The 24912-nt window shown below is 44.8% G+C and overlaps 1 protein-coding gene and 1 non-coding gene across 2 annotated transcripts; one reads left to right on the top strand and one right to left on the bottom strand.

The window, feature by feature from the left end:
• The first annotated feature begins 1119 nt into the window (after positions 1-1119).
• DNAJC12 (DnaJ heat shock protein family (Hsp40) member C12) lies at positions 1120-11258 on the top strand. Its single transcript, XM_059477622.1, has 5 exons — positions 1120-1256; positions 4187-4265; positions 5929-6068; positions 7782-7983; positions 10151-11258. The coding sequence occupies exons 1-5, from the start codon at positions 1179-1181 to the stop codon at positions 10243-10245; spliced, it is 594 nt and encodes a 197-aa protein (XP_059333605.1). The 5' UTR covers positions 1120-1178; the 3' UTR covers positions 10246-11258.
• Positions 11259-15058: 3800 nt separating this feature from the next.
• On the bottom strand, positions 15059-15140 carry TRNAS-UGA (transfer RNA serine (anticodon UGA)). Its single transcript has one exon. It is a non-coding gene; the product is annotated as a tRNA-Ser (tRNA).
• Positions 15141-24912: the final 9772 nt, after the last annotated feature.

The raw sequence follows: 24912 nt of genomic DNA, 5'->3' as shown, positions 1-24912 counted from the left end.
CTGTCTGTGCACCAAGGAAGCCTTCAGAGAGTGAAGGCGGTGGCAAAAGTTGTAAATAAGACTTGAACAGAAGATGGCCCATGTGCAGGGCTGCCTCTCGATGCGTGCCTGTTTGCAGTGGCTGCACAGGTGATGGTGAGAGAAATCTCCGGCACGTTTCAGTGTCCGGAACCCTGCGGTGTGGGCGGGAGCCACGGTTTAACGCTGGAGTGGCTGTGGCAACTACAAATCCCAGGGAGCAGCGCCAGAGCAGCTCCGTGCGGGGCCAATGGCAGCGGGGCCCTCCCGGCTCCGTGCGGGTCAGCTGCCAGCGCTCAAAAGCGCCGCACGGAGCGGGGCTGGGCTGGGCTGCTCCAGCTCCAGCTCCCGTGTGGGCTCTGCCTGCCCGCCGTGCTCTGCTCCAGCTCCCGTGTGAGCTCTGCCTGCCCGCCGTGCCCCGCTCCAGCTCCCGTGTGGGCTCTGCCTGCCCGCCGTGCTCTGCTCCAGCTCCCGTGTGAGCTCTGCCTGCCCGCCGTGCTCTGCTCCAGCTCCCCGTGTGGGCTCTGCCTGCCCGCCGTGCTCCGCTCCAGCTCCCGTGTGGGCTCTGCCTGCCCGCCGTGCTCCGCTCCAGCTCCCGTGTGGGCTCTGCCTGCCCGCCGTGCTCTGCTCCAGCTCCCGTGTGGGCTCTGCCTGCCCGCCGTGCCCCGCAGCCTCCCCGTGTGGGCTCTGCCTGCCCGCCGTGCTCCGCTCCAGCTCCCCGTGTGGGCTCTGCCTGCCCGCCGTGCTCCGCTCCAGCTCCCGTGTGGGCTCTGCCTGCCCGCCGTGCTCCGCTCCAGCTCCCGTGTGAGCTCTGCCTGCCCGCCGTGCTCCGCTCCAGCTCCCGTGTGGGCTCTGCCTGCCCGCCGTGCTCCGCTCCAGCTCCCGTGTGGGCTCTGCCTGCCCGCCGTGCTCCGCTCCAGCTCCCGTGTGAGCTCTGCCTGCCCGCCGTGCTCCGCTCCAGCTCCCGTGTGGGCTCTGCCTGCCCGCCGTGCTCCGCTCCAGCTCCCGTGTGGGCTCTGCCTGCCCGCCGTGCTCTGCTCCAGCTCCCGTGTGAGCTCTGCCTGCCCGCCGTGCCCCGCAGCCTCCCCGTGTGGGCTGTGCCTGCCCGCCGTGCCCCGCAGCCTCCCCGCCGGCTGGGGAAGCCCGCTGGACCGGTGCCGATGGATGCCATCCTGAACTGCAAGCCGGAGGACCTGGAGGATTACTACAGCTTGCTGGGATGCGATGAGCTATCGACGGTAAGAGCCTCTGCCTCCTCGCCAGCTTACTCGCAGTTTGAACGTGCTCCTGTGTCCGCAGGGAATCTGCGGGCAGGAATATTTGAAACGCCTTGTGCACCTTCTTTCTTGCCACTGGTAGGATCTCCCTTGGAAAGCTGTTTTATCTCCTGTGTTTTCTCCAGCATTAAGAGCCTGGAGTGAGGCTTAGGTTGAAAATGCCATGTAGAACAGGACAGGGTTATGGAGAGAGCCAACTGCATGTCTTTGAATAGTTTGGAATAGATATTATTGGTTTTGAAAACTGAAAAGGAGCTATTTATGTACAAGTAATACAGTGAAAGTTCATAGCTTTCTGATAATACTAATAATGCTGAGTGTCTTGGGCTTTATACATAGTATAATATTTTTTTAAATATATTCACTTGCTCAGATGAAAACAAAACCAATATCTTTATAGTTTACCATATTGATATTTTAAACGCTGTTTTAAATTAAATTCAAATACTAGTTTTACTAATTTGTTTCGATAGCAGAAACATGCTTTATAGTGAGATTTAGCTAAGCTATTTTTGAGTGATGTGCATCATGTTAAAGGTGTCCATACAACCTTTTGTTGGCTAGTCTAGTATGCTGATTTTCTCTCCTTTTTTTTGTTGGTTTTTTTTTTTTGCTTGTTTGTTTTTGTTTTGTTTAGTTTAGCTGTTATATTAACCGGAATAGAGTTTTTGGTTTGGAAAAGGAGTTTTGATTACTCTGCTGTAATGAGGGATGTATTCAGTGGCGATAAAAGCTGTCTGTCTTTTGCTCAGTAAATTTAATCAGATGCTCTCACCTGAAGTGTAAGGATCGGGAGAAAACATCCTCAGTGCGTCCCGGAGGGAAATGTGAAGCTTTTCCCGAGGACACTCCCAGAAGGGATCCCAGCAGAGGGCAGTGCTCAGGGCTCCACGCAGCCTTGTTTCACAGATGCTCCTTCTCACTTTCTACCTCACACTCATTCCTTAAGGGCTTAGCAATTAATGAACAGTTCAAGTACATGTGATAATGATTTTTCACATTGCTTGAAAATGAAATGTAAAAGCTGGAATAAATGTAACGGGTCCTGAAAAACAAGCTCTCGAGTACTGTTTGTTGGGAGAAGCGGCAGATGTTGCTGCACTGCTTTTGACACGGGAGGAAGAACTTGGAGATCCCAGGCTGGCTGAGCTCCAGGTGCTCCTCAGGAGCTGCACAGCCCTTCTGGGGTCTCACAGGAATTTGGAACATTACAGGGAGTTTGCAGTCTCACTGCTTTGTACAGCACCAAGCACTGGGCACAGCATGCACAGCACATTCCCGGCTGCAGCACTTTCATCTGAGCTGCTCAATATCCTGCTCTTGGTTGGACCTGGTTAAATTTAAGCAGAAATACTCTCAGTTTCTACAGGCTTGTTGCTGTATTGAAGTAAACACAAACCAAGTTCATTCGTGGCTTCTGGTAGAATTGAGCTGACAGACACCTACTTCATGTTCAGATGTGACAGGAAGAGGGGAGATTTAATCTCCATTCCTCTTCAGGAACAATGCTGGTTTTGTATAGCGGGTATTGGATGTCTTTCTTGGTGAAACACCTCACTATATATTTTATATTAATTTTGTGTATGTTCTATAAACTTCCTATAAAGTTTTCTTTCTGCTGATTTTTTTTTAAGCTGAAAACTTCCATGTTGCCCTTCTGCTAAATTTTAACCCTCTGTACACATTTTAACTTTAAAGTTCCCCTTTCAGTAACTAAGTGTTTGAGATGATAGCTGGCTATACAGTAACCAGTCTCACCAAGTTCTCTGTGCACTGTGTGTGTTTTAAAGTGTCTTACTGACTGCAGACACACCACATTACATCTGTCCCTCTGGAAGGAGCTTCTGAGCAGAGTGAAAAGTGTAGAATTCTCAAGATACTACTGCAGATCACATTTTTTCCCAGAATATGCCAACAAGATTTGTCCAGCTAGTTGAGTGAACTGTAATTTTGTTCTAAATAAAAAATGCTATGAGACTTAATTTTGAAGTAAATAATTTAAATTGTATGTGGCTTTTATGGTTGGACAAATGATGAATTTGTATAAAGAGCCTTTGTAGTATGGGAAAGAATGGTCATTTTTGATTCCTTAGGGTGAATTGTGAAAGCTTAAGCTGAACTGGAGTGATATAAAGAAGTTTTGGCTTCTGAATTATAAGAACCAGCAAGATACTTGGAAAAGCACTAAATATTTGAAAATCTAAGCTGATGCCCACTCCAGTGGCTTCGTGGCTCCATGTGTGTTAGTTTTTCCAGTGGTTGAAATACTTTATGGTATAACAAACTGTGGGAATTTGCAATTAGCTGATAAACTAATACTTGCCAATATTCTCACATTGATTATAGATGTATTCTACTCCAAGCCAACCTTTTTGCAAGGAAAATTAACTTGAAGAAAGAATATGTACTACTGGTTATGGAGTGAGTTATCTTGTGGTGTCCACGATGGAAACCCCATGGGGTGCTGGCTGAATTTCCTATGGAGAGGGTGTGGAGGAAGCCACCCAAACACACAAATTGATCTTCAGCAATGCAGAGAGCCTTTGCTTCCTGCTCTGAGGCTCTGCTGAAGGTTGGAGTTGATTAAGCAAAGTAAAGAGCAACTGAAGGGATGCATTTGGCCTCTGTGGTCAAATGTCCTTGCACATTTTTCTTGAGCCATGCTGGCTGACTGAGCCTCACAAAAACAAGGCTAAGGATGGAAATTAGATTAAATAAGCAGTGTCACTGGCAGATGGTTGTTGTTAAAGTACTTTGCTTGCACTAAAGCTTGTAAAATTGAATGGAACAAAATCTTTCAGCGTTCCTTGTTGTTTCTCCCAGCCTCTTTCAAAAAGAAAATTTGCTAATTTTTTCTGTGTTCACTCGCTTTGTCTCAATGTTTTGTTTAGGTTGAACAGATTCTTGCTGAATATAAGATTAAGGCCCTTGAATGCCATCCTGACAAGCATCCTGGAAACCCCAAAGCAGGTATGTATTCTTTCCTGTGTAAAAACAATCTATTTTTTTTTTCTTCTATTAGCATGGCAAGATAAAAAATTCAGCCTTAAAACTTTATTTCCCCTCAGTACATTTTAATCGTGGTGTGCATTGAGAACGTTCTATTTAAATAGCAAACTTGTGATATTCTGTCGAAGACTTGCACTCTCCTTTGTGATAGTGAAGGAAGACACTTGTTGGATTTTTTTTTTTTGTTTCTAAGACCTTGAATCTTTTTTCTTTCTACAGTAGATCATTTTTTGATACAGAATTGATTTCTGGAGTGTGTCCCTTCCTAGACCTACACAGTTGGTGCACTTCCATGCTCAGTGGCCCTCAAGTGCCGCACTTGCATCAGTCAGTTAATTTACTGTCAGGAATGAGGCTGTGAGGAGCACATAAATGTGCTTTATTTTCTTTTAATGTAATTGAATGGCTGGAAGGGAAGGGAAGGCAGCCCCACGAAGAGGCTCTGTTTGCAGAGCAGCAGCTGATGTTTGTGCTGGTGAGAGGGGGCAGCTCCTCAGAGCTGGCAGGGCTGAGCAGCACCTGAGTCATCTGGAGCCAATCTTTGCCCATTCAAATCCACAGAGAGCCCCGGGCAGAGCTCAGCAAGGCTGAGGTACAAAAAAAGAGCAGCCAAGTGCCAAATATCAGAGCAGCTTTGCTTGGCACAAAGAAACGTTACACTCTGCCTCAATATACCATATTTACCTTAAGTACCCTTTTACAGTATTAGTGAGAGTTTACTTTGTGTTTTATTTCATCAGCTTAAGGCTTAATAAAGAGTAATAAAGTAGACCTTTTATTTGTTGAAAACTAGTAACATTAGAATAAGAAAACCTAGTAATATTAGAATATGAAAACCTAGTACAATTGTTCCCTCAGCCTGTTGTCTCTTGTTTGATTTATTGTTATCATTTTTGATTAGTGTTTGGGTGTAGTGTATTTCAAAAGAACTCTAATTTGTAAACTGGAATAAATGAATAATAGCAATATAATATTAGATCACTGTTACATAGGTGAGTCATAGATAAAGTCTAAATCTTTATGACCCTTCCACAAATAGTAACATGCAGCTGCATCCTTAGTAACCATTCCGTGAAAAATTACCCTGTAGGGAGAAATGAGAGTTCTTAGTCATCCAGTCTGGATAACATTTTAACATACGTGGAAAATACACCTAATAAAATGCACAAGTTAATTAATCTGAACTATATTTAGATTATTTTTCTTGTCTGTTCCTGTTCATTTTTTTTTCTTGCCACTCATGATTCTTGTTGCTGTGCTCTCTCTGACCCCTGTGCTGCTGCAGACCTCAGTGTGTTCCTTCTAAGCAGTGCTGCTCGAATTTCCCTTTTTAAGGTGGTCTGCAGGGGCTGTGCACTCTCTAAGTTTCTCTCACCTTGTGTTTAGGAGCTTTTGAAGCTCACAGACAAAAGAACATTTTAGTCCTGATTTGCAGGGGTATCAGTCCACCAAAGGGGTGATGATCCTGAAGCCAGCCAGAGCTGTGCAAGCGGGACCCAGAACCACATCCCTTGGCCACTTGCTTGTCCTTTGCTCTGAGCCACTGCTGGCAGGCCCCTTTTGGATCCGAATTCATGTATTTGCCAAGAAGCCTTGTTCTCAGTGCGGTTTCTGTGTGTGGCAGTGGAGGATTTCCAGCGGCTGCAGCAGGCCAAGGACACGCTGACGGACGCGGAGCGCCGGGCGCGCTACGACCACTGGCGGCGGAGCCGAGTCCCCGTCCCGTTCCGGCACTGGGAGGCGCTGAGCAGCTCCGTGAGGACGGTCCGTGCTGTGCTGGGGAGGGTCGCGGCTCTGCCTTCCTTCTGCTGCGGCCGGCCGTGGGCGTGGGGCGCGCACCGTCCCGCTCTGTGCGTGTGGCCTGGTGCGGGGCAAAGCTGGGAGGGAACCCGCAAAGGGCTCCTCTAGGAAAGCAGGTCCAATCGGCCCCTGCTCCCTGCCAGGCCCGGGGAAACTGCCTCCTTGGGGAAAAGTGGAAAAAACCTGTTTATGATCCAACAAAACCTAAACAATATTAACCAGTAAAACCCCTTGTTGCTCCAAAAGAGATGACGAGCTGAGAAAGTCCCTCCCCGGGTTGCGGCTCAGCTCAGGCTCTGATCGGTCCCTCACGGGCCAGGCCCAGCCCTGTGGCCACAGCTGCCAGCGCTCCCCTGGCTGTTCAGTCCAGAGCAGGTTAAACAGGGCCAAAGAAAAGGGAAAAAGAAAAAAAAAAACACAGTCCAGGGAACTTCTCTGCCTCAGCTAGCTAAACTAACTAAAAGCAAAGGAGAGCTCTGTCCCACTGTCTGTCCATCCGCAGACAACACACTGCAGGAGCAGGAATGTGGAGGAGTGAGTGCAGTGTCTGAAAACAAACTGCAGCTTCTTCTCTCCCCCTTCGCTCTCTGCAACAAGGCTTAAAGTGCAATTATTATTCAGCATAAACAGAACAGACAATTGGGGATAAAAGCATCATATAGTCAGCCTAGGGCAGGATGTTAAGGAAATTCAGGGAAAATTGGAGCACTTGAGGAGCCCATTCACAGAAGGGCATTAGGCCAGTAGCTTTAGTGTGAATTGATCAAGTTGCTGCTTTTATAGGAAATTTAAGTAACTTAAGGGCTGTTTTCAAATGCTTCAGCTCACTTTGCTTTTGTAGGAAACTTTTATTTCTTTTTGAAGTTAAGGTAAAATTGGGATCTTTTTATAATATATTCTCCTCTTGGTATATTGCTTATCAGATAGGTTTTCATGTTGTCTGATTAAATAAAGATGTCATCGATAAAATCCAGGGGGTGGTTCCTTGGAACCCTGGGCTTCCCTCATAGCTTTGGAGGGGCCCTGAAGGGCTGGTGGGGTCATCTGGGACAGAGACAGGAGCTTTTTGGGTGATTTCCTTCCTGATTTTGCTATTGAGAAGATTTGGAAGCATGCCCTAGTAGAGCTCAATTCCATAATATTGGTTTGGGCTACATGGTCATATTTCAAGGCAGGTGAATAAAACTTTCCTATGTCAATTCTGCTTAGGAGAAAAGTTTGACACTTCAAGTGCAGCATTATGCCTGAGCTTGAATGTTTGGTGGAAATATCCAATTAAGCTTAGTTCAGTTCCAGACAGATGTTATTCCACAGACTTTAATATTAAATATTTTCAAATTGCCTTGCCTTCAAAAGGTACTCTGAAGTTAAAGACAGCTTTGAAAATGAACATTTCTGAAGTCACTCAAGCCCTCTTAAAGAAAGTCTGAATTCATGACACAAGGAACTGGACAGAAGGCCCTTAAAATTCTGATGTACCTTTTGTTCTTCACCCCCACCTGCCATAAAGTGTCCTCTCCAGTGCTGTTTGTGACATGTAACCATACTTTCCCCCATCCCATTGACCTGCAGGCTTCTCAGTGTGCTTTGTTTAACCATTTATTGCAGCAACATAAAAAAGAAAAAGTCATTTAAACCCTTAAAGCACAGGGCTTTGTTCTGTTTGCATTCCTTCAGTCAATGCACTGGGCTGTCCAAAGCAAGAAGGACCAAATGCTGGAAGCTCCTGGCTTTGGTGACACCAACAACAGAACCAACGAGATGTGGGCCCAGCAGACGGAAAGCAGTGGAGAGGGATTGTTGGAAGGGAGCAGGGAACAAGAAGATGTTGCAATCCCTGATGTGCAACCACAGTCTTCAAAGAATCCAGACTCCCCAAGTAAGTGAAAACAGCACTTACAGAAAATCGCAGTATCCAGGGACTGGCCTGAAATGGGGGATTTCAGTCATGGGAAAGTCTTCTCCAGAACAGTGTGTTGAACTTTTAGCTTTTTAAATGTGGTTTGGGGTTGGGATTTTGGTTTGGGGTTTATGCTTTTGATTACTTATTTAATTTTGAAGTTTTCAGATTTTCCTTCCTCCCTATCCCAAGTTTCCTTGTTTGTTTGCTGGTAAAAGCTGCAACTGGAGAAGGAGAAAAAAAAATGCTTCGGCCAAAATGGAAAGTTTAGTTTTTCTGATATATAAAAATGTAAAAAAAGAAGGCAGTTATTTTCAGTGACTTTTTAAAATAAATATTAGAACTGTTAAGTAAAATATTTGTTTGGTGATTTTTTATCCATTATTCAGTGCTTTTGCACAGTTTTCATCTGATGAGTTAATGAGGTCTATAATTTGAGACTTGAAGGCTTCTTTTATATTCAAACAGTTTTGTTTTTTCTAAGTAATGTGTGCACCAGAATAAATGTGTGTTTCAAACGTGTCCCCTGGCAGTCAGCATTTCCTGGCTGTGCTTTAGGTCATTGTTAAACAAAATCCTGCCATTCCCCCCCCAGTTTGATCAAACAGCAAATTAGGGTCAACTGTGAGGGTAGCAAAACCTAATGTAATCCCAAACATTTGTGGAATGCACGAAATTGATGAGAAAATTCTACAAGGAGGTGTATACCAGGCCTAACTGAAAACTTGATTTTGAAAAATTATGCTCTATAACTTCATACTATTTGCCTTTTTTTTTTTTTTTTTTTTAGTAATTAATCATCACTGTATCCTTTGTAGAACAGTAAAATTTGGAAGTAAAGAAAGCATTATCTTGTTCCTTGTAATGGTGAATTTTCTTTTTTGGCATCTTCTTTCTCAAGTTTGGTTTTTTTAAAGTTTTAATTTAATTTCCAGATATTTGAATGGAAAAAACCATCAAACTCATCAAGTGCCTACTTCATTTATCCAGTGGCATATATTCACATGAATAAATGTTAATGGTATAATATGTTTGACAGGGTATGTGTGCACTTCAGTGTTTATACCCCATGTTAGGGGGTTGATAATGTTTTTGTTTTGGTCCAGCAAAAATTGATGTATTGGGTTCCACTTTGAATCCATGGCATTGTCTGTTCCTGTCACTTGTGGCATTTTTGGGGTCCCCAGACAGAGGAGGAAGGAAATGATGAATCTGACTCCATGTTCTTAGAAGACTAATTTATTATTTTATGGTATTATATGACATTATATGACATGATGTGATATTATATGACATTATATGACATTATATGACATTATATGACATTATATGACGTTATATTATATTATATTATATTATATTAAAACTATACTAAAGAATAAAGAAAGGATACTTACAGAGGCTTAACAAGATAATAATAAAAAAATCCTAACTCTCACCAGAGTCCCAACTCTGGTGGCTGTGATTGGTCAATGAGTCAAAACAATTCACATGAAACCAATCAAACAATGACCAGTTGGTAAACAATGTCCAGACCACATTCCAAAGCAGCAAAAGAGGGAGAAGCAATCAGATAATTCTTGTTTTCATTTTTCTCTGAGGCTTCTCAGCTTCCCAGGAGAAGAAATCCTGGTGAAGGGATTTTTCCAGAAAATACGACAGTGACAGTCACTGGCCTGGATGAATTCTGGACTGCCACCTACACGGCTATTTCAGCTCAAACAACAGATTTGAACACTAATTCTACTCACAGGATTCAGTTTGCTGTAAAAGGAAGGTCACCCTTTGGTCTGAAAAGGCCCCAGATCACACTTGCAGATTTATCCCATCACCACCTCCATCTCCTTCCCCAGATCAGGCCACTGCAGTTTGCCAGTGTTGCTTTGTGAGTCCCTGCAGGACTGCCAGGTCCTTGCTGGTCTCCTCTGGGACCTTCCCAGCTGAGCTCTGGTGAGGGTTGGTGTTTGGTTCTCGTTCCAGCCTGCCAAGGACTCAGTGCTCTGTTTGTCCCTGCTAGGCAAGAGCCCTGGAAGGGACCACTTTTCTGTTTACTTCTTTCTGGGAAGGCCATCGAGTACTGTTTCAGAAAATTAAATTTTATGCATGTTTACAATAATTTAATTGACTTTCTGTTTTTTCCCCTCAGGATTTTCAGAGGGGAATTACTGGCACTTGCGTTTCCGCTGGTCAGGCGATGCTCCGTCAGACCTTCTGAGGAAATTCAGAAACTATGAGATCTGAAATGAGAAACACACAGGAGCATGAGATCATCTCTTCACCATTCCCTTTGTATTTTAACAGCAGTTATAAGTTATTTGTATTTTGTATTCTTTATTGAAATGTGTTGTTCTAGTCAATGTCCAAATACTGATTTATCACACCTGCTGTGATCATTACAGATGGAGACTTTTCTGTTCAATAACCTTTTCAGTATTAATATAAATTGATGTTGTGAAGTTATCTAACATCTTGTATATCGTTTCTTATATTCTCAAATTGTATAATGATTAATATTTTGTTCAATAGTGTGATGTTATAAAAACATACTCTCAGTAGAGCTCTGGGCTCCAGGGTATCCTGATCAGAGAGGATCTTCCAAAAAAGCTTTGTGACAATGAACTGTAAACAGAGCTCTGCTTAACTCTGTGCTCTGCTTCACTTCTCCATTGCCTTGTACTCACTGCAGTGATTTATAATGTACTCACTACCAACTTAACTTGTAGGAGAGTTGTGACCTTATGTTATAGATGAAATAAGAAGGTTCTTGTTATCCAAGGTCTCTGTGACAGATCAAGCACTCCTGAAAATCACTTGTTTTCTACCTTAACGAGAACACTTTTTGCATCAGCAATATGTTTGTTTTGTAAGGCAGTTGCAGAACTTTACTTCTGCAGATAGCAATTTTTGTCTCAAGATGTATTGGTGGAAGACTGATCCCCTGTGTGTGTGTGCCAACATTGTCCCGTGGCTTCAGAGCAATTCCCCTCCCTGCTCAGCTGTGCTAGACTTGGTTTTACCAGGGTTTTGTACAGTGAGGAATGAAACATCAGACTAGTCAGCACTAATGTGTACAAAATCTCACATGAAAGTTTTTGATACTTTGGGCAACTTTTCAAATTCTGCACTGTTGTTTATTTATTTTGTGTTTGTTTTCTTCTTTGCAAGCTTGGCTAATATGTCAGGTATTGACATTGTGGTTTTGTGCAGGCAGATAATTCCATCAGCAGCAAATAAAACTTCATGCATACAGAAAAGGGGTTTCTTTCATCTTTTTAATTAAATACTCCTTCCACCACAGAGATTCCTTTGGAATTTCTTGTTATTTGTCATCTTAAGAGTCCGGCTGAGAATCGCAGGCAGTGCAATGGAAAGTGCAGCCTGGTGAGTGCAGTGTTGTGCCCACATGGGAACCATCTGCTGTCTGTCTGTCTGTCCCTGGGGGTGTGTGTGTGTCTGGCCTCTGTGCTGCCTGGGTTATGTGCCCCTCCTGCCTGGGGCCTGTTTGCCACCTGCTGTTACTGGAACCCCCATCCAGGAATGGGGATCTCAGTGACCTGGTGGGCACCTGTGCCCTGCAGCCACGCTGGCCTGGAGTGCATGGCACTGCTACCCAGAGCCACTTCTGTAGCACGCCATCTTTCATTTTACACGCTTTTCCCTGGCATATTTTGCAGCTGCAAACACCGTGAGATTAATGATGCTCTGTAATGTTTGTTAAATGCCTCTGGTTTGGTTTTTTCTGGTGCATTTGCTGCTTTACTTCATACATATTTGCTCAAGAAGGCCTTTGGTCCATTTTATAGAATGTCTGTCAAACAATTGTAACAGAAGAAACTCTTACCGTATGTGAAGGATACTAAGTAATAGGGAACAATTGTCCCTCCAACCAAAAGATGGAAGTGCAGCCAGCTGGAGCACTTGGAATCAGATGGCAGCCCAGATTCTCCTCTGCCCATTCCATTTGCTGAAGGTAGTTGGGTGGATGATTTAGCACCTAATGAGCTGGTTTCCTTTGAGAAGTGAACACACAATAGACCTTTGAACAGCAAACTAATAGTTTGTGTCATTAAAACTGATGTCATTATTAGCCAATTATTGCGTGGTTGGTTTTGGCAAAGAACCTTTGGATGTTTGTTCTGGATGAATAACTGCAGGCATTTGGAAGGCTCTTAGCCCAGTAAAAGCTCGTGGCAAAAGTTGTGTTTTGCAACAACCTGCTCGAGATCAGCCCTGTAATTTGTACTTGTCCTCATGAGGAGGGCAGGTTCTAACTGGTGCTCCAGTACACAGTGCCACCGACACAGACTACTTTTTTCCATTTCTGTACATGTTAAACTTGAAATGGTCCATTTTTCTGTATTTCCTGAGTTGAATGAATCTATTCCTAGCACAGCAAAGTCAAATGGATTGGAAAACAAGAGGAGCCTGTGCACCCTGCTCTGCTTTTGATTGCCCAGAACCAGGTGGGACCTGGCCTGTTGGCCAGTAACAAGAGTTACTGGAATGAGTGGGCAGCCCAGTTCTCCCTCATGTTAGAAAGCAGAGAAAGCACCTGACAGCTTAGTCAGTGTTAGATCATCCAGGGCCCACACCCCAAGCAGAAACTGCCTATATCTGCTTCTTTAAAGATACAGCACTTTCAGAAGCTTCTTGCTGCTGGTGTGAGGAGATCCAGTGAATGTCCCAGTGACATTCCAGCAGCAGCTCTGGGCTGCTCTGGTGAGCACCAGATGTGATTCACACGCTGGAGCTTTAACTGGGGCAGGGCTGTGGTGCATCCCAGGCTCTGTGCAGGTGTGACTGAGGCAGCAGAGTCACAGGCTCGTGGTTTTCAGGGGCCCACTGAGATCTTTAACTCTCTTTGCAAAGTGGAGACAGTGGCAGGGGGGGTGGGGAGCAGCAAGCCCAGACACCATTTATTAGATTAGGGCCCAGGAGGCTCAAGCTGGAGCAGGGCAGCCCTCTGGAGATGTGGTAAGCTCCTGTTTCTTCCTGAGCTCCCTTTGGGAGCAGCTCAGGTGGGCAGCAAAGGGTCCTGATGGTTTTGGGTACGTGAGGGCTCTGATTGACTGTGCTGTGTCACAGCTCTGAAGGATTTGCTGTGAAAATAAACAGAGTTGTGAGGTGAGCCCAGATCCTCTGGAGTCCAGACAAAAGTGTTGATGAAACCCAGCCCTCACTGGACTTGTGAAGGCTGAGGAGTTTTCATCTGGAAGTTACGAGACAGCAGATGGGGTGCAGGTGTATGATGATAAAATACAGAGTATAGGGAACATTGTTCAGTGCTGTGTCCCCAGGCCTTTGAACTATTTTTAAACAGAAATTAAGCAACTACTTAGCCAGTTATTTACAGTGAATAGCATTGTGGGATTCTGGATTTATATAAAATTATTATATCTTTATTTGCTGATATTATACTTGTGCAAGTGCAGGATATGTAAGATTGTCAAGAACTAAAACATCCTCAACCTTTTTGTTTTGCCAGTATTTGAGAAGTTGCTTTGCCAACATTTGCCAAGTGACAGTGTAAGAGTTATTTGGACAATAAACACAGACAGTACATGGCTTAAAATCTCAGGCTGAGTAATGCTGAATGATAGGTAAGGTAGATTCTTGACTGTTTGTTTTTCTCTTTAAATGAGATTTTTAACAAAGGCAGTTTATATGTTCTACAGTAGAAGATGATTATTAAAAGAGATACTGTGTATCTTTAATTTCCTGAGCATCAACATTGCTATCTTACCTTCCCAGCAGGCTCATCTCTCATTTCAGGATATGAAAGTGTAAGCAGCGAGGCTGTTGCAAAGCTGATGAAATCACACAGCAGAAGATAAAGCCGCTCCGCAGGTGGTCGGGCTGTGTCACTGTCAGACGGCAGGTGATGATTATTGATTGATGATTATTGATGGTTATCAGCTCCTCCGTGCTGGGGTTTGTTCAGCCCGGTGCACACGCTCCCCCTGCTGCCGGCAGGGCTGGCAGCCCGTCCCTTCCCTCCTTGGTGCTGGGGCCACACGTGGGGACAGTGACACACCTGGGGCCGAGAGCTCAGTTAAAACCAATCACGGACGGTCGGGGAACACTGCCTTGGTCTGTTTTTCCTGGTTATTAATGGCATAATAACTTCTGTGAGTGTATGTGCATCCTGCATGTGCAGAAGACCATAAAAGGCAGGAAAAGGGGATTGAGGGCTCCCTCACTGGAGGTCCAGGAGGAATCAGAGCAGCTTCCTTCAGGAAAGGCAAGGTTTGACAGAGCAGCTCCATTCCTTCTAGAGAAGCCTTCTGCTGACAAGATGTAATTTATTTTGTGTCAGCTGTAGGACGTGGGGGCAGAGCAGTAGACCTTGGGTGAACCAGGACACTGTTTGTGCGTTAGGCATTGGATGAACCCTGAGCTTTGCAGCTGGACGCTGTCTGTCCTCCTGCAGGGCCTGGAAGCTGGGCTGTTCTCTCCCCTCCACCCAGGGCTCCCATCGCTGCCTGCAGCTGCAATGCCAGCACCTTGCCCCGGGCCCTGCTGCAGCTTTGGCGCTGCTGTTCCTGCTGGCAGGGCCGGGAGGAGCGGGTGGGCACGGCCTGAAGAGCTGCAGTGGGATAAAGATCACAGGGCAGCAAGGATGATGGGACACGGGAGCATCTCTCATGAGGAAAGGCTGAGGGAGCTGGGCCTGCTCAGTTTCACAACGAGATGACTGAGAGGGGAGCTCCTTACTGTGTATGAATATCCAGAGGGGGTGTCAGGAATGTGGTGCCCAGCAATGGGACGAGAGGCAGTGACCAGGGAGTGCCATCTGAACGCGTTTCCCTCCTCTGCAGTGCCCGAGCAGCGGCCCGGCCTGCCCGGGGAGGCTGTGCGGGCTCTCAGGGCGATGTTCCGGGGCACTGCCGGTGCCCCGGGAGCACCCGCAGCAGGGGATGACGGCTGCGCGGGGCCTGCCCCGCTCCGTGCTCTTATCCCGGCCCATCCCTCTGGGCGCTGCCGCTGCCGGAGAGGAGCCGAGAGCAGGAAAAGTACGGCCGGCAGGAACGAAAAAAGCGAAGCCCCTCCGGGCCGCAGCGAGCAGGGTTCGAACCTGCGCGGGGAGACCCCATTGGATTTCAAGTCCAACGCCTTAACCACTCGGCCATCGCTGCTGATGCTACTTCGGCTCTCGGGCTGCCGCCTTATAGGGCGTTCGGCCCGCCGCAGGCCCCGCCCACAATCGCGCAGCCAATGGGCGCTCCCGGGCCTGCCCCTGCAGCAATGGCGGCCGCGGCTCGGCCGGAGCGGCTCAGGGGGAGCAAACCCCAGAGAACACCGGAGAGTCCCGGCCTGAGGGAGCCGGGCCGGACCCCGCAGCAATGGCGGCCGCGGCTCGGCAGGAGCAGCGCAGGGGGAGCAAACCCCAGAGAACACCGGAGAGTCCCGGCCTGAGCGACCCGGGCCGTGCCCGCCCCTGCGAATGGAACCCGGGCCTGGCAGGGAGGAGGCACAGACAGCAGCCATTAGGCGCTGCATTACCTTTCTTTCAGTTATTGCAAGATCTCTATTTCAAATTCTCGAAAGGTCTCTGTCATACGACCTTTATATGTAATTCTCTGTAGATAATTTTTTTTATGCTAGCAGCAGTTTGTTATGCCAGCAGTAGTACAATGAAAATTAAATTTCATTTGTCTTTCTACCTGTGTTGCAATGGGTAAAAATAATAAATTTTCCTGATTTTTAATCTATACTTTGAACAATGTGGAAAATGCATATTGTATGATTGGCGTTTCCAAAATATTAAAATGAATATTATACGTGTTGTGTTAGAAAGTTACGCGGTATTGATTCTCTTAAGTAGTGTGGTAAATATAGTTTTAGGTTATAACAAAATGTTAAAATAGAAACTAAGCTATGTGGGATACTTTTTTTTCTAAAGAAAGGACTTGCACTGAGATAGCAGCCACAGGACACCCAAATCTTTCACAGAAAGAGAATTTATTGCTCCATTATCAGGAGAAACGAACTTCTCCCCACCTCACTCAGGCAGAACGATGCTGTTAGGATGCAGAGGAAGAAGCTGACATGACCAGACAGAATCCTGTGCTTGAATGGAATTTATGCATCATGGATAAGGTGTATGAATATGCAACAGGCTGTTGCTTTTAAGGGTTAATCCTCTGTTAACGTGGCTCCTTTTTCGGGCTTATTTTGCCCAGAAAAAGGTACCCGGACTGTCTGTAACTCTTTGTTTCTATTGTCTCATATTGTCCTATTTGAAATTGTCCAAATTATTATTACTCTAATTGTACTACTATTTTTTTATAACCATTTTATTACTATTAAACTTTTAAAATTTTAAAGCCACGTGATTGGCGTTTTTCACCAACACCAGCCGCTCTGTGTTCACGCACAGGGCTGAGATGAAATGTGCAATTTCAGACAGAGTGAATGGAGGTGGTGCGGGCACACCCAGAGCTCTTCACGGCTCCGCTGGGTGTCCGGGGGATCTCCGGTTCCCGGCAGAGCTGCAGTGACCCCCAGCGCTCCCAGCCAAAGCTGCACCACAGCAGAGCAGGGAGCGCACACAAAGAGCAGCCCCCAGCTCCTTGGCCTGCCCATGTTATGAATGAGAACCTTGACTAGGCCAATATTAAAGCAGCAATCAATTTATTAATTAATATGGTAAAGTGTGAGCAATACAGCGCTGGGTACAGTGGGGGAAGTTTTCCCTCCAACTGCACACCGATAATTGATGGTTACAGGTATTTATAGGGGTACTCATCAGTTTTTTTCAGCAGTTTCTATTTCCAATCTTTTACTCATCAGCAATTTTTATTCCAAATTATTACATCACAATTCTATACACTATTGTGATTTTAATTTCTCAGGATGTATCTCAAAGGAGTATCCCCACATGGTGACAGTCCAGTTTCCAAAGAAGAAAGAGGAATCCCATCTGGTGGGGTCCAGCTCCCCAGATGTGTGTCCACCTTTTAATTGCAGAGACTCTAAATCTCATAACAGTGATGTCCAGCTTCCCTTTGGTCGAAACCATAAACCCTTGAGGTGATGTTCATCTTCCTTTCTCAAGCTGCTTTTCTCTGCTTCAATAGGGTGTGAGATAAGCATATTTCCTTTATATATATTCCAAAGCTATACTTTCAAGGATACAAGTAATATTCTAAAATTATACTTCAAAAGGTTATTATTGCAGTGCTTTTTATGGATTAAATGCAAGCAAAAAGCAACATGCTTAACACCTTAATTCCAATGGTCCTAAATCAACCAGGGTTAATTGCAAACAAAAGATAGGTTCAAAGGCCTTTTTCCATGCTTTAATTTCCTCAGTTATTATTAGAATTTGCAACTATCCCTTTGTTGAGGTCCACACATTTTGCATTCACAAGTACACACGTCACCTGTTTGTACCTGACACCAAACACAGCTTTGCATCCCACACCCATCCCTGCCCAGCAGCACTGGCAGAAGGTCAGGGACACATGCAGAGTGCCACTGGAGTAAGTGTATTTAGATTGTGAATTTATCTCCCCAAGGCATCTCAGAAGTTTTATTTATTAATTGCTTAAAGGTAGCAAGGTCTTGACATTAGAACAGGTAACAAAGTCTGGTTTGGGTCTGTTGTATAAAGTAATGGTGCTAGGATAGAATTGCCTGTGTTTTCTCATGTTTTTAATTTCTTCAAGTAACAAGGACAGATACTGAAATATTTTCAGTAGCACATGGACAGATTAACTAGCCAGTATCAAAAATGCACTAGTGGATTCTTAAGAAATACAGGGACTGAGCCCCAAGCCCTTCAAACCTTCTCATGTTAGTTAACCTCAAGTGCAATATCAGTTTTGTAGTGCTCATTCCATTCCTTCTCCACCACCTGCTCTGGGGCCTTTTATTTAATCAATCTCTGTCAGCTTTACAAATTCACTAGTTTGAACATTTCTTCCTGTTAGAAGTCTATGATGCTTGCAACAGAAAAAATAGATTAGATTCTGCCTAAGTTAACAAGCATTTACAGCAATGTTGGCAGAACAGCAACTTTGTGCTTATGTGTAACTTTGAATATTCAAGAGTAAATTTGACATCACCTTTGAAGAATTTGAATGAAATAATGACTCCAACACAAGTTGTGTTTTACACATAATGCTTGCACCACAAGGCTACAGAATTTTGTGTTTTCTCCCTCAAGAAACACATAACAGCAGGAAAACTAATGCTGCACACTGAAGAGTATTTCTTCTGTATTCCTACTGTTGTGTCTGTTAGCTTTGTAGATCATTTCACAAAGCTGAAACCATGCAGACAATGAAAATAAGAATTTACGATGGAAAATTCTGTATGGCTGAAATGTCACATTCTGTGAATCCCTGAGAATGGATCTGGGGGCAAGTTTCAGGTAGAGAATCAAAAGTGGCTTCACTCCTTTAGTTAGGACACGTAGAACTTTTCCTTGTTTGTTTGCCAAGGATGACAAAATCTGGTGAGATATAATGGCTGCTGGCAGCTTCCATGGAATTCATTGGTATCCCAATTAATATTGGTATTTTTATAAACATTATCTAGAGGGACAAGAAGGAATTTCTGCTGTTTGGGTAAACCCAAGTGTCCTGGTGCTGGTCCTTTGTGCTCTGGGGTTTGAGGCTGCTGGCAAGGGAGGGCTGAGGAGGTATCCCAATTAATATTGGTATTTTTATAAACATTATCTAGAGGGACAAGGAGGAATTTCTGCTGTTTGGGTAAACCCAAGTGTCCTGGTGCTGGTCCTTTGTGCTCTGGGGTTTGAGGCTGCTGGCAAGGGAGGGCTGAGGAGGTATCCCAATTAATATTGGTATTTTTATAAACATTATCTAGAGGAACAAGGAGGAATTTCTGCTGTTTGGGTAAACCCGTGTCCTGGTGCTGGTCCTTTGTGCTCTGGGGTTTGAGGCTGCTGGCAAGGGAGGGCTGAGGAGGTGCTGCTGCTCCTGATGGGTGCTCAGGGCAGGCAAACTGAGCTGCAGCTCCCCGTGCCTCTGGCTCTGCTCACAGCTGCTTGCTCACCTCCCTCACAGCACATCTGGAATGAAGGCAGCGGGACATCTGTCACCACAAGTGTGCTAACCCTGCTCATGCAGCTAAATATTAATTAAGGTGTCTGAACACCCTGCATCTGCAAAAAGAGGCATACAGTTTTATCCCAAAGCTTTCATTTTACTATTGAAAATGTGGCTCCTAAAGTTGACAGACTGTAGAATCTGCTTTTGCCTCTAATCCTCTCAAATGTTCAGCAACAGATCATTTTTGGAAAAATGCTATTAGTTCTACTTAAATTTTAATGAAATTACAGGCTCAGTGTCACAAGATTATCAAATGATATCACTGAGTGTTGTTGTAGGTGTCAATGCAGCCAAATGTTCTGTTGCATTCTTATTTTAATAAATAATCTTGGCAAATTTGGGCATGTGTGTGCTACTGGATTGGAACCTTTTTCTTTAATACATCTTTAGCAGATTTACTGGGTTTTAAACAAAAAGAATGTTCCTGTTTGCAACTGGTTTATCCACACATCTCCTACATTTTTATGAAAACAGAAGGTAAATGGATATGCATTCAATATCCAACTACACTGAATATCATAGGAAAATGCTACTTGGGCCAAAATCACCCTCATGGTAGGTTTATTAATGAGACTTGGCTTTTACAATGCATTTGCAACACCACAAAGAGTAATATTCTTTCCACCTGTGTGAAAGTAAAATAGGCATCTGGCTCCCATTCTGTATTGCTTCATTTTTGTCCCCATTCTGAGCACAGATGTTGGTATGGAGACCCTGATTCACTCACCTTTTGTATGCTTCAAATCTTAAATTACATGACTTTTTGTTTGATTTATTTTCCAGTTTGTTGGAGTTTTTTTCCCCCATAAAAGCAATATCTGCACCCTGTTTAAAATAGTTGTGGTTAAAACCTGTTATTTTGCTGAGTTTTACAGGCTATTTTCCACATTGTCACTACAGAGAGGAATTATGACATTGGGTGGCATCAGCAGTGCACCTTGTGTTAGTACCTCCAGATCAGCAGAAGCTTTAGGAATGAAATCAGGTCGTGGTCAGTTATGAAAAAAACCTTAATCAGAAAATCTCCCTTTTGGTTAGTCACATTTATGCTTTAAATCTGTTTAAATTTAAATCAAACTTTAAATCTGTTTGCAGTATTGGCTGGTTGCAACTGTCCTGGGTAAATGACCACTTTAATTGTTACTATGCCTCAGAGACAGATCCCAGTAATAAACCTTCCCAATTCTTCAAAATCAAATATTTGTACATTTTGAATTGCAACACCTTGAATGAAGGAAAGCTAAAACTCAGTAACAAATAGAATAAAACCAACTTTATTTATGCTTCATTTATTTATTCAGTCTTTGGTTATCTCACCTGAAGATTTTTCTTACATTTCCCATGCAAGAAAAATCTGCCAGGTGAAAACTCTAAAAGACAGTTTGAAGCAAAATCTGGAGCAATGGAGGTCCTGAGATTTGTGTAAATCTCAAGAACTAAGTTTAGGAATTTCAGTCATTGCTATTTCATTTCTGACACTTATGGCAATATGATTAATTTTGCAATTTAAACTCCCAAACTACTAATTTCATACTGCATGGTTTCTCAGTGGGAATGAGAATTAGTGCCTTGTAAGCAGGCTGTTTTTAAGAGTCATCTCTTTAGATAATATTATTTTTTGTTTGTATAAAATTATGCCTTAGGGATTCAATATAATTCTGACAAGGTTGATTAAATAATAATGTACAAATATGAAATATATTAACTCAGTGCTTCTATTAGAAGTAAATAGAAAGAAATTACTAATTACTGGGCTTACTTACAGATAATAACTGAAACCAAATGGAGAGTCAGAATATTTGAATGTGCCCTCCTAAAAATTAGAGTTATTTCTGAACTGTTTCAAGTGAGGGCTAACATCAAAAGTTATTGCAGGAGCATGAAATTTTGTTAAAGAATCTGATTATAAAATTTTCTTTTGCCTAGCTGATTTGAAATAATTTTAGAAAACATGACGAGGTCTCTACTGGTGGGCACAGGGATGTGTCTGAGGTCCTGTGTTTGGTCAGACAGCCTATCCATGCCCTGCTGCCATTCTGGGGTACATTTACCCACTCTCCAGTTGGGAATTTTTCATTTGCCTTCTGTGGGAGTGAAATCCAGGTATGTGGGAAGGGTGAATCGGCCAGGTTCCTTACCTGGATGATCACTGGCCAAGACTGGGATTGTCTTCACCCAACGCAGATATGAGTACTGGATTTGATTTAAAATTTGCTTTGTTTTCATGGGTACTTTATTTGATTAATTTTAAATGTGTTTGCCAGAAGTGCAGTGTGTCAATAGGTCTAGCTCTCATTCACAGCTGTGAAATCCTGCCCAAAGTTTTATAGCAGAAGATAAAAAAGCAGAACCTCGTCTGGTGAATCAAACTGGAGGGGCAATCATGGGAGACCGGAACAACCTAGTACCTGAAAAAACAGTGTCCGTCGGGAGGGACGATACGTGAACGCTGACATAAAATGATTTTAAATCAACCCTAACAAATAGGCTTAGTGCGCAGGTTCCTTCTGTGAGCTAATTACCGTCACGGGGCGAAGGAAGAGCGGCGGGACAGGAGCAGGGACAGGGTCAGGGACAGGGGGAGCCGAGGCCGAGATCCCCCTCGGGCTCCCGCAGGCCAGAGCCCCGCGCTGTTCCGCCCTCAGCTCAGGATCCCTCCCCTCAGGTCAGCGCCACCCGTCGGGTCCCCTCAGGTCAGACCAGACCAGACACACCCCTCAGGTTCCGCCCTTTCCCCCTCAGGTCAGACCCCTTCCATCCCCTCAGGTTCCGCCCTTTTCCCCTCAGGTCAGACCCCCTCCATCCCTTCAGGTTCCGCCCTTTTCCCCTCAGGTCAGACCCCTTCCATCCCCTCAGGTTCCCGCCCTTTTCCCCTCAGGTCAGACCCCTTCCATCCCCTCACGTCAGACCCCCTCCATCCCCTCAGGTTCCGCCCTTTTCCCCTCAGGTCAGACCAGACCAGACACACCCCTCAGGTTCCGCCCTTTTCCCCTCAGGTCAGACCCCCTCCATCCCCTCAGGTTCCGCCCTTTTCCCCTCAGGTCAGACCCCCTCCATCCCCTCAGGTTCCGCCCTTTTCCCCTCAGGTCAGACCAGACCAGACACACCCCTCAGGTTCCGCCCTTTTCCCCTCAGGTCAGACCCCTTCCATCCCCTCACGTCAGACCCCCTCCATCCCCTCAGGTTCCGCCCTTTTCCCCTCAGGTCAGACCAGACCAGACACACCCCTCAGGTTCCGCCCTTTTCCCCTCAGGTCAGACCCCCTCCATCCCCTCAGGTTCCGCCCTTTTCCCCTCAGGTCAGACCCCTTCCACCCCCTCAGGTTCCCGCCCTTTTCCCCTCAGGTCAGACCCCCTCCATCCCCTCAGGTTCCGCCCTTTTCCCCTCAGGTCAGACCCCTTCCACCCCCTCAGGTTCCCGCCCTTTTCCCCTCAGGTCAGACCCCCTCCATCCCCTCAGGTTCCCGCCCTTTTCCCCTCAGGTCAGACCCCCTCCATCCCCTCAGGTTCCGCCCTTTTCCCCTCAGGTCAGACCCCCTCCATCCCCTCAGGTTCCGCCCTTTTCCCCTCAGGTCAGCCCTGGCCCGGGTGGGTTGCCATGGCCGGCTCCAGGTACGAAGGAAGAGCGCTTGTCCTGTGGGAGGGGAAGGGGCGAAGGGAAGGCAAGCAGGGAGCTGGGCGCGTTGGAAAGCAGGTGTGCTGTGTATTCAGGACACTGAGGAGGCAGACGGCGCCTTCAGTGTAGAAACTAGGGAGGATTTCGGGCCAAAGAGGGATATGGATGTCCCCCCCCTTACTGAGGAGAGAATGTGGCTCAGACCGGTGTTTTTGGGTACTCTGGTGTATCCTGGACCTGGCTGCCTTTTGCTCAGAACTTTCAGCATTTCACACTGACTTTCTGTGGCATGAATGGTATGAGTATGTAAGTAGGCAAAAATATATTTTTTACAGGGGTTTTGGGATGCCTCTTTTAGTATAGTGGCTTCTGCTTTCGTCCATTCTGCCAGGGAAATGAGCACAGTTGCCCCTGCTGCCCCACTTTTGGTGTATTAGTACAAACACTCCTCTCAGCCTTGCCAGCAACTGCCTCAGCAACATCTGAAAATGCTTTCAGGGTCTTTTGTAAGATAGTGCTTATTTTTATTGGGATGGCAAGAACCTTATCCAAACCCTGCTAATTCCGACTGCTGCCATGAAGTTACCACAGCTTTTGAAGCAATCCCTCTTAATAAGCGCCCAGAATTCGAAGCAGCTCCTCTGCAGTTGTGAGAGGTGTCTGAACATTGGTGTCTAGCACTGATTTAGACACTTTTAGCCTTTTAAAGCATCCCCACATCCAGCCCTTGATAAGTGGTTGAAGTCTGTGGGATACCTGGAGTGTCTAAGAGGTTTTTCTGATGGATTCTACAGTATATAAATGTTTTAGGTGTTTGCTTAAACAGCTGAATCCCATTCCTCATTTGATAACTCAAAATGATGGGTCAAAAAACTTCAAATAAAATGAGCATTTTTAACACCTCTTCTTAGTGAGTTTATCAAAACAAAGAGGGTTGCTGCTCACCTCTAGAGCAATTTGCTTCATAAATAAAACACTGATGCAGTTACAAAGATCTGATGGTTAGAAAAGCGCAATAGGGATTATTTACATAAATCCACTTATCTATATTGACCTTTGCAGTGAAGTGAACTGTGGTTTTGTTCTTAACTTTTAAATAATGTTCATGAGGTAAATGAGAGAGCTAAGGAATGCTGAGAAATACTAACTGCAAGTGGTGAGATTTATACTTGCACTGCATGATACAGTTTTAATACAGTACTCAGAAAATTAAATCTTACTCCAGCAGCTTTCTTAACTGTCTGTTGTTGTTCATATCTTCTAAATTCATGAGTTGCAGGTGAGAAAAGAAGGATTTTTTCAGAGTTTAAGCTTCAAATATGATCATGAGAGGAAGTAGTTATGAATAAAATTGTAAGCTTAATATGGCAATACCACATACATTTCTCCATAATAAATTATTATATAATCTAGGAAAGTCTGCTTAGTTTATATTAATAATATTTGATGCTTTTGCATCCATAATCCTTTTTGCTGCATTCCTTCTCTGCATCTCTAAGTGCAGAAGACACTTTTGAAATCAGTTGGCCATTGCATGACAGGGTTTAAATGTGATTTTTTTCCTGTTCCTTGCAACTGTTTCAGTACTATTATGTATGTTCAGGTATTTTTATTTCTTTTTTTTCTTTCTCTCTTCTGTGTACTCACAATGTGCTCCTTCCTTAGGTTTGGGTGTTTTTCCCCTCATTCCTTGTTGAGTCTCCCCGGTGCTGTTAGGCAGTGCCCGGTTACTCAGCCTGAGGCTGTCTGTGCCCTTTTTACCTCTAAGCAACCACAAACAGCCACAGTGCTTTGGTTGAGATTTTCCAAAATGGAAATCCAGCCTGACGTTGTGCAAATGTTCAGACTGAGTGATCTGAGGCCTCCAGTCTCCAGCAGAACAGATGCAAACATCTGAGAGCAGCCTCTGCCTTTTGGGAGTTTTAGCAGGGTTTTCTTGTTCTATGTGTATTGTATCTAATTTGCTCTGTGAGCAGATTAGCAAAACTTAACTCATATCCATTTACAAATGTCTGCCTTGGTGGCAAATCTTTGGAAAATGGGGGATTATCAATCTGGAAGTGCGTTCTGAGTGTTTTGTGAAGGTGCATGAAGGAGAGGTACGTTGCATCTGTATTTGAGTGTGGATTTACAACCACACTTTGCTTTCCTCCTTCCCCTTTCCCTTCTCACATTCAGCCTAAACCTCGCGGGTTTCTGAGGAATTGCCTTCCCT

The sequence above is a fragment of the Ammospiza nelsoni genome, chromosome 8 (genome assembly GCF_027579445.1).
Source record: "Ammospiza nelsoni isolate bAmmNel1 chromosome 8, bAmmNel1.pri, whole genome shotgun sequence".
NCBI lineage: Eukaryota > Metazoa > Chordata > Aves > Passeriformes > Passerellidae > Ammospiza > Ammospiza nelsoni.
This window is presented reverse-complemented; position numbering and strand designations above follow the sequence as displayed.